Source organism: Macrobrachium nipponense, chromosome 32 (genome assembly GCF_015104395.2).
Source record: "Macrobrachium nipponense isolate FS-2020 chromosome 32, ASM1510439v2, whole genome shotgun sequence".
NCBI lineage: Eukaryota > Metazoa > Arthropoda > Malacostraca > Decapoda > Palaemonidae > Macrobrachium > Macrobrachium nipponense.
Window position 1 is genome coordinate 30,606,500 of NC_061094.1, and position 17,284 is coordinate 30,623,783.

Here is a 17,284-nt window from a genome sequence, read left to right on the forward strand (position 1 = left end):
GATTCTTTCAGGAAGGATGCTAATTTTTTTAACAGCTGAGTCATATTTGTCTAAATAGTTGACTCTCTCTTATCTGATTCTAGGAAGAGGATGTTTGTGGATCAATGTTAGCATCTTTGTTAGCCGCAAACTTCATGAAGTCCATAAGTTAGGGTCTGAAGAATTCCTGAGGAAGCGACACAGTCCTCATTTGTACTGATTGTGACAGCTTGGGATTGGGAATCCGTTGAGGTCTGGAGACCCAATTCCAGAAGCAGAGGATACAGTTTGCTCTTGGGCCAGTCTCGAGCAATCAGAGCTACTAGTCCCTTGAAAGTCCTCAGCTTGCTCAAGACTTTCCAAAGAAGATTCACTGGAGGAAAGACATAAATTTTTCTTTCCACTGATTCCAAATCTAACGACAGGCGTCCGTGGCATAAGCCAGAGGGTCCAGGTTGGGGGCCACATAGCAAGGAAGCTTGTGGTTCGCTTGTGAGGAGAAGAGATCCACTTGGAGACCTGGGACTCTCCGGCATATCCACTGGAATGACCCGTCGTCCAGGGACCATTCTGATTCCAGAGGGACCGACCGGGACAAAGCGTCTGCTATCACATTTCTTAACCCCGCCAGGTGAGTGGCGGACAGATGCATCTGTGTTTGTCTGCTAGTGCAAAAAGATGGCTATCATGACATGGTTCACTGTTTGGATTTGGACCTCCTCTGTTGATGCCAATGAACTACCACTGCACTGTCCAAAACCAGTCTTAGATGAGACTTTTTCGGGGGAAGAAGTCTCTTCATGGGTAAGAAATACTGCCATTGTTTCTTCCAAGACGTTTATGTGAAGCTGGCGGAACTGAACTGACCAAGTCCCCTGAACTTGCTGAATTGAGAATATCCCCCCCCCCGGACAGGGAGGTGGCATCCGTGTGAATGGGTTAACACTGGAAAGGGGATATTGAAGGTGGTACTAGTTTTGGCCAGGTTCTTCACTTTTGTCCATGGACGGAGGCTGATTGCGAAGGATCTGTGGAAGTTACTGACAACTTGTCTTGAGATTTGGCGTTTGCTCTCGATCGCCAAACTCGGTTTTATATCTTTCAGCCTTGCTTTCAGGAGATGTCTGTCACTGAGGCAAACTGAAGAGAACCTAGGATTCTTTCCTGGTTTCTCCTTGATGTTTGTTTGCATTTGAGAAATTGTTTCACAGACTTGGCTATTTCTTTCCTTTTGACCACCGGAATTGACAGATTGTGGGAAGGACAAATCCCATTGGATTCCTAGCCACTGAAAACGAGACTCTGGAGTAAGAGGTGCTGGATCGTTGCCTTGTTTATCTGGAACCCCAGAATGTTCCAGAAATTGAACTACCTTTTTTGTGGCTTTTGAGGACATTCCTCGACTGTGGGTGCCCAGATCAACCAATCGTCCGAGGTATGCTGCTAACCATTATCCCTTGATTGTTCTCCATTGTTGAACTACCACACTTCTGCTATTTTCGTGAACCCTACCCTGGGGCTACATTCAGCACCGAAGGGCATCACTTTTAAATGAGAACGTCTGATTTCCTAGTTTTGAAGCCTAGGAATGGGCGGAATGGTGCCTGGCTATAGGGATTAATGATAGTATGCGTCTGTAAGATCGATGGAGCATGTGACGGCCCCACGGGGAAGTAAGGTCCTTACTTGCGAGATGGTAAGCATTTTGAACTTGTCACAACGAATGAAAGAGTTAGCTTTGGACAAGTCTAAGATTACCCTTCTTTTTGTTGAGCCTTTCTTTGGCACGCTGAATAAGCGACCTTGAAATTTTAGATGCTTGAACTCTCGCATATAGCTCCTTTCTGAAGGAGTTCCTCGCGTAATTTGTCAATTCCTTGATGGTTCCTGATAAAATGATTTGATTGGAGGAGGATCTTTGATCCAACTCCAACCCAATCCCTTGGACACGATGCCTCTGTGCCCATTTGCTGAACCCCCACCTGTGAGGAAGAGGAACAGCCTCCCTCCTACCTGGGGAGCCTCACTGTTGTTGGGCGGTTGTGGACCTCCGCGCCCTCCTCTGAATTGCCTTCCCACCTTGCCGCTCTCCCTGTGCCACGCTGGCGAAAGTGGCCTCTCGCCCTGCCACCTCTCGAAAGCCTATTAAAGGCTGGGTAAGCTTGACCTTCATACATAGAGTGAAGGCCAGCGAGACTGCGTAGGAGGTTGTGGGTTTGCGACTGAGGGGACAACAGGAGGATGGGTTGGGCCTGTTTCGAAGTCGATGGTTTGTCCCCTGTTGGGTAACTGGGACGGCCTGAACGAACTGCTGTTGCTGCTGATGTTTCTGGTAAGGCTGGAACCTTCTACCAGACTTCTTGAGTTTCTTACCAGCAGCAGGGCGGTCTCTTGCTTCCTCTTAGAAGAGATGCCCCACCTAGCCCTAAGGCTCTGGTTGAGCCTAGCAGCCTCGTGGTGCACCTCATTCACAGCGGACTCTGGGAAGAGGTCCGCCCCCCACATGCTGGAAGCCAGGAGTCTATTAGGTTCGTGCCTAATAGTGCACTCCTGCAGAACATGCTTTCGGCAGTTCCTCCTAGCTTGGAAGAAGTCGAAAGCATCCGTCTGAACTGTTTGAAGCTGAGACTTGGCCAGAATCTTGAATAGCGGTTCTGTGCCATACGACAGTGCCGCCATTTCAGTGATAATCAGTGAGTTGAGGGATCTCCCAAACCTAGTTCGAGCATCGAACTCCGCCTGAATCAAAGTATCAGGCAGCCTTGGAAGCTTTTCGCCAAACTGGTCCATTGCGCAGTCTGGTTTAAGCTTACCAATCGTGAATGTGGCAGGCAAGTTCTCCCACAATTCCCCAAGGCTGGAAAGAGCGGAGAGTAGAATCAGCTTCCCTCAGCTGTGGCATGGGCTCATCCTTGAGGACTGCCTGAAGAGTCGCTTCCACTATTTTGGTAGCGAACGGAAGAGAAGCCTCCTCCTCCGTCGCAAAAATAGTGAAAGGACTCTTGAAAGCCTGGAGCTTAGTGTTGGTACACTCCAGTCCTCCAGGCAGTGAACCCATTCCGCTGTGCGTGCTCTCTACTATATAGCACGTTTTCTCGGGAAATCTTGTCCTCCCTAGAGGGCCGCCCACTGTCAGCCTAGCATATCCAATGAAAGGTTGAGTTAATCCCAAGGAGGATAAAACTCAAAGTCCTCAATCCTTCGAGTTCCACACTCCGGACAGAGATCATACCGTCCTAAATGGAGCGTAAGCGGCCAATCTCCATGGATTATCCATGGAGAAGGCTGGTAGCGACTCATATGGAGGTAGCTGGAGAATGCCAGTACCTGCTACTGGGGAGATTGGTTGAGGAGCCTGAGACAGCCCAGCTACTCGGTCCTCATTCTCTCTAACTCTGTTAGAGAGATCCTGAATGGATTGGCCCGACTGACTGAGGGTGTTTGACAGTTGTGCAAACATCTGTTCAAACCTGGTTCCAAGGGCGGAGACCTGCGAGCCGACCATCTCTCCACCTGTTTGCATCACCACTGCTGAAAAGGCAGTGGGATCAAAGGAGCTCGGTCCCGCTACTCCAACCGGCGTTGCCGAGTGGATGCGGTGGAGGCCGGAGAAGGCATTGGCTCGGCTGGAGCGCGAGCCTTCTCCTTAGAAGCCTTGCTTCTAGAGCTCTTGGAGTACGAAGAGTCGGCTTAGCCTTCACCGCGTCAGCATAGGAAGTCGAAGACTTCTTTGCTGAAGAAGACGACGACGACTTCTTAGAAGTCGTCTTGTGGAGGGTCTTCTGTTCTCTCTGTCCCTTCACCTTTGGGGGTACAGAGAGAGCGGGAGAGCGGGCAGGGATCTCAGATCCCGTAAAGCCTTGAAAAGAGCAGTAGAAGGGACAGGAGAAGATCCAGGAGCGCCCAAGGAAAGACCTTGGGCGCCCGACACACCTACCTCAACCAATAAATCCTCCGCCCCTACCGCCATAGGCTCGATGTTCAGGTCCAAAGTTGCGACGTCTGGGACCGGCTCCTGCGTGGAGGCGGACCCGACGACGACTGCTGCACCTCTTGCTGTATGGAAGCGATGAGAGGGGGCTGCCGAGATAGGATCAACGTAGCCTGTTGATTTGCCGCCGGGGAAGATCTGAATGGCCAGCTTCTTATCTAAGATGTACGGCTGGCCCTTGGCGGCGTTCTTCCCGAAGCCGCCCCCCACCCAAGCCTTCAGGGTTTGCTAGGGCGACTTCCTTCACGGCGGCAGCCTGAAAGAGAAGGCGAAATGAAGCTTCTAGTGGCGGGGACGGGGTTTAACAAGCTTATGACTAAGTGTTATTAGTAATACGATAAAGAAGTCTAAAATCGACTTACCCCCCCCACCACCGCTGACTGACAAGGTCATAGCAAATGTGCAGGCTTCTGGGTGCCAGACGATCATGGCGTTGTGGGTCGTGGCACACGGGGCGTGAGTCCTGCACTCATCGTGGGCGCAGGGGTCGTACAGCGTCGCGTTACACCCCAGGACCTGACAGTTGGTAGCCTGTAAGTGGAAAGATACATAAGTATCAGGAGAACACTTACAGCCTAACAATTGCTCCGCTGCATGCCGGAGTGTGAAGATAGATTAAACCAGAGCCCCGCCATAATACGTGTGGTAACTAGGCGGTTGGAATTGTCTAAGGCTACGCCGGAGACAAGAGAGAATATCCAACCAGGTGTGGTGGTGAGCCATGAAACCACGACGGAGAACGACGGAGATGGTATACACACAGTTAGTTAATACTAAAATTCACCGTAAAATTAGGGTACATCCTTATATTTATACGAAATATATATAAATCTTTTCCCCGTCTACTAGAAGAGTGCCCGGGTAAGAAGCAAGCTCTCCTCCGGTAGCGGGAAAAGGGCAGGATATAGTAGGCAAGCAACAGACCACTAGTAGTGACCACCCCGCCCGCTGGCGGAGCCAGCCGAACTATAACCAAAGGGGCCCCCGGCTGCAGCGAGCTCCGTTCGTTACAGTAGGGGTGGAAAGGTGGGACTGAGCAATGGGGGGGGGGGGGGGTGGGTTCCCGGCGTAACGCGGCGGGAGAGAGAGAGGGGGGGGGGTGGCCTACTCCTCCCGTCTCACAACTACCCGCTCGGTGACCCGGTACCCGAGACAAGTGGTCGCCCTATACCCAGCTGGGAGGGAGCTCCTGGCCTCCTCAGAGAAAGAGGGAGGAAGGAGGGCTACTGTGGTGTCATGGTAACCAAGGGAGTCCCCCAGACCCCTCCTATACCTGGTAGGGAGGGAAGGGGAAGGGTAAGGTGCTATGGAACACGTGACCGCAAATGGCCTAAGCCGCGATAGCAACACAACCGTGGAAGGGCCACGTGAACCAGACTGTACCAACACATGGGACATGCACCTAGGCTAGCCTAACACCCTAAATTAAACTAAAAATACATCGTAAAAGGGGGAAAAGACACTTTTGCAAGCAAAAGAAAAGAAGCCCAGGAAGAGGCAAACTGTTTCCGAGGAACAGTTGACATACTCGAGCCAGCGATAGCCGATGAAGAGCAAGAGCCGGGTATGCTGGGTCCAGAAACACAGAATAGCCCTAAATACCAAACTAAGAGAAATGGTAAAAGGGCTGTCCTAGCTATAAAAACGATGTAATAAACGATGAACGTGATATAGTACGCCCATAAGTATAAGAAGTCCCAGTATGGAAGACCGGGAATTCTTAACATGAGGCGGCATGGCGCCGCCACGAGTCAACCGGGAGACCGTATATGACCTATTAGAAGGAAAATACTGGTCCTGGAAGACTAAAAAACGGTAAAATATCTACTTATGAGGCACTTAACTTAGCCCATGCGATGGCAGCACGTTCCATGGTGAATAAAAGAGATAAATCCCAAGAAAACAGGACATGCACCTAGGCGGCACGAGAAAAAAGCGTACAACGTGTAAGTGCTAATGATTAAGGATGACCGCTAGGGGCGCTGCTGTCCGTGGCGTCAGTAGTAGTAGTAGTAGCGGCCGCATCACCCGTTAGTATCAGCTCTCTCTGGTGGGGATTTTAAATTGGAAGGTCTAAATGGTGAATGACTCGTGGTAGTGATCCCACTCGCCCCTATTCTCATACCGACACTTCTTTTATAGAGTGAGCGAGTCAGTTTTACTGACATTTTCTTAATTTTGTTTTTCTCTGGTAATTTTAGATTAATTTTGCCTAGAAAGAATGATATTAAGGATACTTTCATAGGCCGACACGAGCTGAGCCCAGAAATACTTATATTTTCTGAGTTTACATGGTGAAGATCAAGTAGGATTATACAGGTCTTCTAATGACGATAGCTTGATCGCTTCTGCCAATGATGATGGCTAATTCTATTCTCTCTACATGATAAAGCTTAGGTAAAGAGGTACAGGTCTTCTAATGACGATAGCTAACTCTATTCTGCTCCGTCTACTACCAACTCGGTTACAAGTCATAAAGGAGCAGACAGTAGCTCGAACATATGAACATACATACAATGAGACACTACAGATCACGTAGGCCGTTTGAATTATAGGTCGCGGTAGTTGTCTCAAGCAGGGAGCTTGGACTAATGTTTCAAAACAAATGAATGACCACAGATGACTGCATGTCAACTTAGCCTACATACTTTATTGTATACGTCATCTTTAGCGTCTCTAGTCTGATCACATTCCTGCAAGCAATCTGGTTGACCTCTTTAGTTTTAGTCTTTTATATATATGGACTAACATTCCATATTTTTATTATGGAATCATTACATAGATACCAATGTTAAAAATCTTGAACATGGAAACCCACTCACTCCAGGGCATTTCCTTTGTTGCTTGCAAGAACCTGAAGAAATTTCCCTTGGCGAAGCAAAATTCTCCATCTCACAACGTACACACACCTAGCAGATCACACCCATACTGAGATCGCCCAGTGAGAGAAAAAAGGAAAATATGAATAAAAACGGGCAAACTAAACCGGCTTTAAACAGATAGAAAGTAATCACGTCCTATCTTAAAGGCGGTAGGAAAGTAACTGATGGGTCACGGGACGCCAAGGGCATTCTGGGAACTACAATACCCCGTGACCTGGTATAGATGCCAGTAGTCCCTGGATCTCACAAGTTTTTTATTAATTCTACCGGTTTGCAGCTTGGCGCTAGTATTATGCTAATGTTAAGACCAAAGGTTTGTTTTGTTGTGTTTCGTATATGAATAAATAATCAATTCCTACTTGGTACTTGATGATAGTGACTGACATGACTACTGTCTTTGACTTGGTCATACATAGAATATTGTTGCTGAGAAATCCTGCATTCTCTTTTTATGTTTCTTGAGTAGAATATTGTTGCTGAGAAATCCTGCATTCTCTTTTTATGTTTATTGAGTATTTGAGTTTGAATTTCAAATTGTCAGTATAATTTATACTTATGCTATTTTGTCATGATGGATTGATAAATTTCTTGTTAATGATAATATTTCTGGCACGGTATGTAGCAATACCCAATTTAACTGTCCTATCATTGATCTTTACCTGGTTAACTCCTTTTGTCCTAACACTATTACCAGTAAATCTTCTAGCTTGTGGTTCTCTTATAGAATTTATATACTATCACTGATTAAGACAAATTCTATTGTCCTTATGCTCTGCTATTACTCCTATATCCTTAAAACTTTTACTTTTTTGTTCTCCTACTTAATTTCCCAATGGTTTCCTTTACAAACCCTGCAGTTCCTCTGTAGCAAAAATCATCTACATGTGTACACAAAATACCATTCAATTAATTGTCTTTTCTCCAAAAGAACATATTAGGTCCTAGTCTACTTCTCTTGCCTTTAAGCTCCTCCACTACTTTTACTACCTTACAATACATACCATGCTTTTGCTGCATCCTTTAGCCCAAAAACAGTTGTTTTAAATATACTTCTCTTTGTATTTCATCGCCTTGTAAATATGCAGTTTTTACATCAAATATATAACAATTCCAATCTTTCAATTTTATTGTCAAACAAAATTTTAAAATTTCAGCATTGCATATAGGAGCATCTTTCCATTCACCCATTTCTTCTTCAAAACCTTTAGCTACTAATCTTGCTTTACACATCCTTTCTCCCCCTTTTACCTTTTTTGCTGCTATCCATCTTGTAGATATAACTTTGTGCCCAACATCATCTACCTCCTCATATACCTTGTTTTCTCTCCAACTCCGTAGTTCTTTTTCTTCAATTACGCTTCTCTTTTCAAATCCTAGCAAAACCTCTTCTTCATCTTCAATTTTTTCTACATGACCATAATCTCTCATGTTAACCCATCCCTTGTCACCTAACTGCAAGTCTTGTACATTGTACAAATCAGCCCAAGATTTGCTTGATCTTTTTCCTGCAAGACTTATTACTATAGCCCATTCTTCTACTTGTCCTGTATCATTGTTGATAGCTCTAATTCTAATTCCCATTTTGAATTTGGGTATCTCTTCTGTTTATCATTGTTGATAGCTCTAATTCTATTTCCCTTTTTGAATTTGGGTATCTCTCTTATTAACTCACCTTCTATTATTTCCTCTACCTCAGCTGTGTCTGCATTCCTTTTCCAGCCCATCATTATCTCCTTTCATTCCTGCCTGTCTACATCCTCTTCCTTTTGGGTACAGGAGCTATCTTTCGCAATATGTACGTGTTTTATCTATTGTAGGTATCTTCTCTGTTTCTGGTGATAGTCTTTGAATCATAGAAACATGTATTCTAGCTACTTCTCTTGGAGAATCCCAGTGTTTAACCACTACTGTTTTACTCCCACTTACCTGAGCAGGTCCTCTCCATTCATTTTCTCTCTTATAGAATACCTCAGGTCCCACCACTGCTTCTTCAAATTTATGTTCTCTGACATTTTTATTTAAATCAATCCTTACTTTATTGCAAAACTAATTTTTGATGAACACTTCTCTGGCCTTATGCAATGCATTCAGTGTATCCCTTGCTATACTCTCTTCCATACCTTTCTCTCTGCTTGCAGAACTTCAAATCTCTTCTCCCATTAAATTAGGCAAAGGAGTTTTTCCAAATACTAATTGGTTAGGAGAGAAACCTGTTATTTATTAAGCAGTTCCTAGCACTAACTACCCATCTCAATGCTATGGACCTCATCCTCCTTCATCTTTCTTAAACTTTCTTCGATTATGCCTACTGTCTTTTCACATGAGCCATTGCTCCATGGACATTCCGATGCCATGGCCAATACTTCAATATTCCATATTTCTGCTATCCTCCTTACTTTTTTATTTTGAAATTCTCCCCCATTGTCACAATATAGCAAACCACCCATCAAAAAGTGGCTTTGTAATGGGTTCTGGTTTCTTGAATTTTATCCAGAAAGCATGACAATATGTTGTTGCCATATCTACTATAACCAAGAACTTTCTCTCTTCTATCTCTCCCACATCCATTGCTACAACTTCATTAAATATTTTACTCCAAGAAAATCCTACTACTGGTTTAATTGGGCTTCTTTTGTATCTTTTGCATACCCCACAACTTGCAATCAAGTCTGTCAGTAACTTTTTTTTTATTTCCCCCTTTTCTCTCTCAAACCATCACTCCACTGTGCTGCTTCTATTAGCTTCCACATTTTATCTCCACTTCATCATTGCACCTTTAATTTCCACTCAGACTCTTTCCCTTCCAACCCTTCAGTAATATTGTAATTCTTCTACTTTCCTCCTCAAAATTGGTATTCTTAAGTGACCCAGTTTGTCTTCTCTTAACTTCAACTTCATTTCCCCAAATACTTCTATTATAACACAATTTTCTTTCAAATTTATGGTCTTACCCATTTACCATGGTACATTACCCTGCAAAATTTCTGTCTTCAAATAAAACTTTTTGTTTTTCAGTATCACTGGTATTTCCATTATGTACTCCTTTTGACTTATATGATGACTCACCAAAATTAAATACTTTATGTATTAGACGCTGTCTTAGTATCCCCAATTCTCCTCAACTCTTCCTGTTTTAAAACCACGACTGTGCTAGTCACAGTTCCCCACAAACTGTTGATTTCCATCCTGTGTCTAAAATTGCATCAACCTCTTTCCAAGATTCTTCCTCTATTTTACTAAATTCGCCTACATAAACTTTTTCCTCCTCTTGCCCAGTCTCTGTTTTCTGCTCCTTTTCTTGTTGTCTAGTTTCTGTTTTCTTTCCATTTTGAAAATTCTTAGGATGATTCCTAGCCCAATGCCATTCTAATTAGCTTATTGCACATAATGTTACTTTCCCTTTTTTATTTATATAATTTCTTCCACCCCTACCTGTGTTCTATTTTCCCCAATATCTCTGGTTTTCCCTCTCTCTCCCAGAATTTACATGCTCTTCTGACCCCCACCATTCCCCTTCTTCATTGTTCCCTAATCCCTCAAATATTCTCTTCATTATCTGTGGCACTTTCATATTTTAACTTTCCTTGACCACAAGCTGCTAATACCATTTGTTTTCTATTTTCTGTGAGATTTGCATATTCTAATACATGAAAACCCTTAGCTTCTCCTTCAGGCATGCTTTTCTTACTAGATTCTCTTTCAATTTTAAAATAGTTCATCATTTTACTGTAATTCTCCATTAGGATCTTTACCCTTAAGTTCATCTCTTATCTATTCCTTCTGTTACATCTAAGGTTTTCCCTTTTAAGCTCATTCTTATCTCTATCCTCAGATATTTCACTTCTCCACATACCACAAACCAATCTTTGTCTTGTTCTCTCCACCCTTTATACTTGCCCTGTACCCCACTAAATTTCGGACAATCCCTTCTCCATCTCATCTCCCATTGTTCACTGTCTGACCTGTCCATCTTTAAGCTACCATGCTCTGCTACCAGCTGAATATTTTCCTCGCCTAATTTTTCCTATATGTAACAATCATACAATCTATCCACCTGTTCATGTTCCTTGGCCCCAGTATAATCCAGCTTGAGCCTTAGAACAACACAACAATCAGACTTACAATCCACAAATATTGAAAAAAGAGAGATGTCTCACAGACATATCCTCATCAACCATCAGTCTCCCGGTTCCTCCCCGCCCTTGTTTGTTTACATTTTCATCCCACGTTGTTACCATCTTGTCTTCTATGATATCACAACACAACTAAAATATATTCTTAAGACATTTTATAAAATCCAATATACTACATGTTTCCCATACATTGAACAATGCCCACATTTCACCAATACAGAAAATAAAAATAAAATAACACTGATCAAACTGATATATAATCAAGAGGCATCGTCCTCTTGGGCTGCTGCATGGGCAGTGGCAATGGTCCTGATGTATGTCCCAGTCTCAACACAGTCATTTTCATCCTGTGGCATGAGCTGGATGATGGGGCACATGTCAGGGCGTCGGGTATGCCAAGCTGCTTGCCAGCATGCCATACAGCTGTAAACAGGTAATGGCTGAGAATTGGCACCAGTGGGTGATGGTTTGTCATCAACATAGAATGTTGGAGGCCTATCAGGTACAGTTTGCATTTGGACATAGCCTAGGTTACAGCTAACTTCTGCAACGCCCAGGTTACGGCTAACATCTCCAATTTAATTGTGGCTTAGTGTGTCTTGTAGAAGGGCATATTCTAATCCGTTGGTGTTGAGAAGCATCAGTTTGTAGGATAACTGGGGGGGGGGGTGGATCAAAGGAGGCAAGGACTAATGGGATAGCCTAGGCAGTCTTCACTCAGTAGAATCCTCTGTCCTGATCTGTAGTAAATACAATTCCACGCTTGGGACTCAAGGGGTCTAAGGGTCTGAGCTGTGTTAAGCTGTCTCAGGTGTAAAGTCAGCCAGTTGGTTTACTAACCCCATGAATGAATGAAGATCTGTCAATTTTGTTGGTGTAGGGAAGTCCTTGATTGCTGCTACTTTGTCAGGGTCCACTGAAATGCTGTCTTTGGAGATTCAAAATACGTATGCAGAAGGTAACACTGGAGGCAGCCTACAAGCTGCCTCACAAACTTGTCCTTGTTAAATGTGATGCCAAACTTGCACATCTTGTCAACATCTCTTGGCGTAGATGCTTGTTGAACAGCAGGATGTCGTCAACTACCTTGACACGTTTCTCAACACCTTGCAGAGCCTTGTCTCCTCAAAGGCAATAGGCCTCTCCTGTGGCCTCAAATCCCATTGGACCTCTGCAATGCTGGAATCGACCGTAGGGTGTGATGAATATGGTTAATTTTTTATCCTCCTCTGCAAGTTACATTTGTCAGTACCCGTGCAGGGCGTCTGCAGTGGTGAAGAACTTTGCCTACACATCAACACTGGAGGTGCTAGACAGCTGTGAGGGTGATGGAAGGACTGGGCATTTTACTTGGCTGCTGAGGTTCTTGAGGTCAGTGGTGATTCAGAGGTTCTCGAGGTCAATGCTGATTCTTTGTCCTTAGGTACTACGATGAGCAGGTGACACCAGTCTGAGAGATTGTCACCAGCAGGCTTAAGGATACCCTGGTCTATAATGAACTCGAGCCCTGCCTTGACTTGTTCCAGGAAGGCATATGGTATTTGGCAAGGTGCATTGATGGTGAAAGGCACAGCATCTTCCTTTGAGGTGGATTCACATTGGGGGTCTTTCCATTGGCTTGAGCTGGGCTTTTTTCAATTCTTCCAGATCAGCATGTCTTTGAACTCTCTTAGACAAAAAAGTCTCAGGCTTCAAAAGTCAACATGGTGGCATGAAGGGACAGCCCTGAACACCTATTGACATGGGTAACATTCAGAATAGGTCTGGGAAACTCAGAATAGGTCTGGGAAACTGGTGGAATAATGGCCAACTCTTTGTAGTGGCTATATGACAACAGTGGTGTTCGGACACCTTTAAGGACTTGGATCCTCACTGAACAGGATCTCTTGGCTAAGGCGAGAGTGGCTGTGAAGGATTCTAAGGCAGGTGCCATCTACTATGAATGTAGAGAGTTGTAGTACGCTTGTAGGATTGCGGTATGGTGTTGGCGTACCACCTTTATGGCTGTGAGTTTGATTCTCGGGCATTCCATTGAGGTGAGAGATGTGTATTTCTGGTTATAGAAATTTACTCTCAACGTGGTTCGGAAGTCACGTAAAGCCGTTGGTCCCATTGCTGAATAACCACTGGTTCCATGCAACACAAAAACCTTATCAAAACAAACAAACAAAGCTCCTAGGAATGCACAGAAAGTCAAGATGCTGAAGGCCCATAATAGAGATGGCACCTGTTGTCTGGCAACATCTGAATCCTGGAATCGATATCACCATACGAGAGGGAAACGGAGACTGGCTACAGTGTCTTGATAGAATAGGGTATTCCCAGCCGACAACAACGGGGGTTCTTGCTTGGAGAAGGTGGTTTAGGCTTTGTACTGGTATCAATACCAATCAAGAAAACACCCAATAAGAACTGGCTACGTCTGACAGACCGTCTTTATCGACTTACTGACTCCTTACAACTCTCCATAACAGATTCTTGCCATAGACTGCTTCGGTGACCGCTCCAACAGACAACCCAGAGGCTTACACCTCCCATCAAAGCAGTCCTTGTTATCCATCCACCAATTACAATCTTTCTCTCTATCGATCGCTCGCTCACTCACCATACAGCAACACCAAACACGAAACTTGACATATCAAACATACAAAAACATTTACTCTCTCAACCCAGCGATGCTTTCACTCTCTCTCTCTCTCTCTCTCTCTCTCTCTCTCTCTCTCTCTCTCTCTCTCTCTCTCTCTCTCTCTCTCACACAACCCTCTTAGACATTGTTAAATGTAACTACCATTATTACTCTTCCACATGGACAGTAGATGTGGTCTTGTGAATGCTGGCGAGTGGAGTATCATTGTGTTCATCGTGAGAATGTCTAGAATCTATTGTGAATAATGTTCTGTTTACCCCCACACAGGAATGTACAGTATATTGTGGCGGGAATACAAGCTAAAAAACAAAAAAACTCCGAAACCAACTTGTACTTACCACACTCTCAGGGTGAGGAGCTGCGTTGCTGTCCGCTGGATATTAGGCTAGGCTAGCTGTCGTAACCCAATACACAAACAACCAAAAAAGAACAACAACCACACAACAATTCAATAACTACAACAAAAGACCACTGCACAAATAATCATTATCAACACCAAAAAACAATAGCCTGACAAGGCAACACACCGCCTACAACATCCAGGAATCACAAAAACAACACTAAACAACTCACCACTCCAACAGCTCATCTACAGTACAATAGAACTCACTAGCACAACTCAACAACAACACAGGCACAACAACCTTCAAACATAACATCAACTCAAACAACTTCAAAACACACAAAATAACTGACCATCAATAATATTCAAGAACAGCTCCCAAAAAACTGACTCTCCAACAGAGGCTCTGATCACCAACTTCCTCACTTCTCCCAACTCTCGTAACAGACGCTCACCACTGATATACTCGGTGATTGCCACAACAGACACGCTTACGACCGCCATCAAACCACTCCCATTTATTCCTCCACCAATTTTGCTCTCTCTCTCTCTCTCTCTCTCTCTCTCTCTCTCTCTCTCTCTCTCATGCAACCCTCAGAGACGTTGTCAGATATGGACTACCTCATTACTCCTTCATAATATCAATATTTTAAGTGCAGTGCATGAAGTATTGGCACTAGTTGGCTCGTTAGCACCACCTTCACTGCACGTTGCATGTACTTACCCACAAATAAAGTCTGTTATGGGGAGAGAGACAGAAGCTGGTAATTGTTGCTGTCCGGTCCTCTGTTGGTTTTCTTTGGGTTTGTTGTAAATCTCCAGTATCTCTGCTGCGCTGTCTGCTGGATACGGCTGTCTTAACACAATACACAAACAAACAAGCAAGGACTACAACAATACAACAAAAGACCACTGCACAAACAATCACTAACAACATAAAAAAACAACACAACAAGTCAACACAACCACCTACAACACCAAGGAACCATAACAACTCACCAACAACAACACTCAATAACTCACAACTCCAACAACTCATCTACAACACTAACAGAACTCACAAGGTTAACAACCCTCCAACACACAAGCACAACTTCAGCAACAGAGGCACAACAAGTCTAAGCATACAATATCAACAATAATTCAAACAACAATTCAAAACACAATATAACTGACCATCAATGCCTTCAATACTAACTACCTTTACTGACTGACTGCCTAGAACTCTGATCATAAACTGATTGCCTGACTGACACGGCAACTGCACCAGCAGACAACCCAGAACTCACCAACAAGCAATTCAGTTGTTAACCATCCAATCACCAATTACGCCCTCTCTCTCGCTCTATTTCGGAAAACCACAAATGTGAACACATACTACACAATCTTAACAGTGTTACCAACCACAAAACTTACTCTCGCTCTCTCTCTCATGCAACTTTCGAAGACGTCAAATTCAACAAACAGATTGTTCCTCCATATTACCTCCCCTGTTACATTTGACAACATCTCATCACAGCGCCTCAGTGGTGCGGTTGGTATGGTCTTTACTTGCCACCTTGGTGGCTGCGAATTCGATTCCCGGGCATTCCATTGAGGGGTCAGAGACGTGTGTTTCTGGTGATAGAAGTTCACTCTCAACGTGGTTCAGAAGTCATGTAAAGCCATTGGTCCCATTGCTGAATAACCACTGGTTCCATGCAACATAACAAACAAACAAAAACAATCCTTACACTCACGACCCCCACACTAAATTGCTCGGAGGCAGGCTCCCTGAATCTCGTTTGAGGACCCTCATACACTCTCATTTAAATCAGTATTCAATTCCTCCAAACCACTTTCATTCAGATTCCCACCACCTTCCTTGCTACTATCCCTCCAAATCTCATTCGCTATCTCATCCACACCTTCCAGCTCTGACCCCAATAACTCTTCCATTTCTGCTATCATACTACTCACTTCATTCATAGTTCTACTCTGCTCCCTTCCTACTGAAATCTCACTCACCCGTTAATTCAAACCCACACATGCTATACGTATCATTCATTCCCTCAAAGTCATCCATATTACACGCCTTATCAACCGCTTGTCTCTAACACTAAACCCTTATCATGCAGTTCACGCTTCTTTCTTTCATTCCCTTTCTTTACCTTCTTGCGCTTTCTTCTGTACTCCACCAACACTAACTGCCAATCTCCCAGACCCATTTGCTCACTGATGCTTGGCTCACATTTATTCACATTATCATCTGTGAGCTGTAGAATATATTTTACTTTCCTCACATAGGCTCAGGATAGCTGGCTCCCACTTTCTGGCAGAAAAGACATCTAGTCATTTATGCAGTTACTATCCATGAAATCCCCAGTGGGTGTGCACTGTAGGTTGTTTGCAGTGTCCCTTGGCCCTCCAGCCTATCCAATTTTTAGCCTTGACTGTACTTCTGTTCCTTTCCTTTCTTACATCTTTACTCTCCAACTCCTCCAACTCGCTTTTTTCAGTCTTTGAATGGCAGAAAGTACCCCTGGACTTGGCTTTAGAGCAAGATTTCCATATGTCAAATTAAATCTCCATGAAATGAATTGCAAAATTTGTGTAAATATAATTAAAAATTTTCCCACTTCAGCATAAAAATCTTTATATTTCAGGCATTTGCCCAAGAAGGTCTTGTCGATTGTGGCCTGGATTCCTGTACAAGATCCTTGATATGCACTCCCCCAGGAACAAAGGAATTGGAGCTTCCACTGACTTACCGCGAAGTAACTTATAAAGCTGAAAAATATACTTGGTCTAACAAGTTATAATGACTTGTAAGCTAGGTCTTAAAGTATAAAATATATTTTTATATATAGAAAAATGTACAAATCTTTAGAAATTAATTTACTCTCTTCATATTACTGTTTATTTTGTGTATCTGTTTTAGAACTTTTAAATTCTTTGGTACAACTTTAGTAGTTTGAAAGAACATTTTATTGTAGACTAAATTAAAAGTGTAATGCACTTGAGTTTTCTTTGCTTTTATAAAAAATAATTACCAGATTAATAAGTTTACTTTAAAATATATTTCAAAACTACAAATGGAAAAATTAGAGAATTCCATATGATTTTCAATGCAACACTTCTGTTTGGTTGTTAAAAGACATTTCATATATGTGTAAATATGTATGAATTCTATAGACTTCTAGGAAAAAATATAATAGTTCTATATTATATTTTGTTTTATAAATATAAACCAATGGCTCATAGTTCAGTTTGAAGTGGGTGGACACACACCTTTAATATATAATTATAATAATAATAATGGAAGGAGAG

The 17,284-nt window shown here is 43.5% G+C and overlaps 1 protein-coding gene across 4 annotated transcripts in view; it reads left to right on the forward strand.

Annotated features, from left to right (window-relative positions):
• The window catches only part of LOC135207301 (protein downstream neighbor of son homolog), a 315,011-nt gene extending 298,034 nt beyond the window's left edge, over positions 1 to 16,977 (forward strand). For 3 of the 4 annotated variants that reach the window (XM_064238975.1, XM_064238977.1, XM_064238974.1), the window contains one exon: positions 16,621 to 16,977. In XM_064238975.1, the coding sequence (XP_064095045.1) occupies positions 16,621 to 16,776 (156 nt within the window). In that variant the 3' untranslated portion in view covers positions 16,777 to 16,977. Of the gene's footprint in view, positions 1 to 13,899; positions 13,983 to 16,620 lie in introns of all 4 variants that reach the window. The other variant, XM_064238976.1, reaches the window with a different exon arrangement.
• Positions 16,978 to 17,284: the final 307 nt, after the last annotated feature.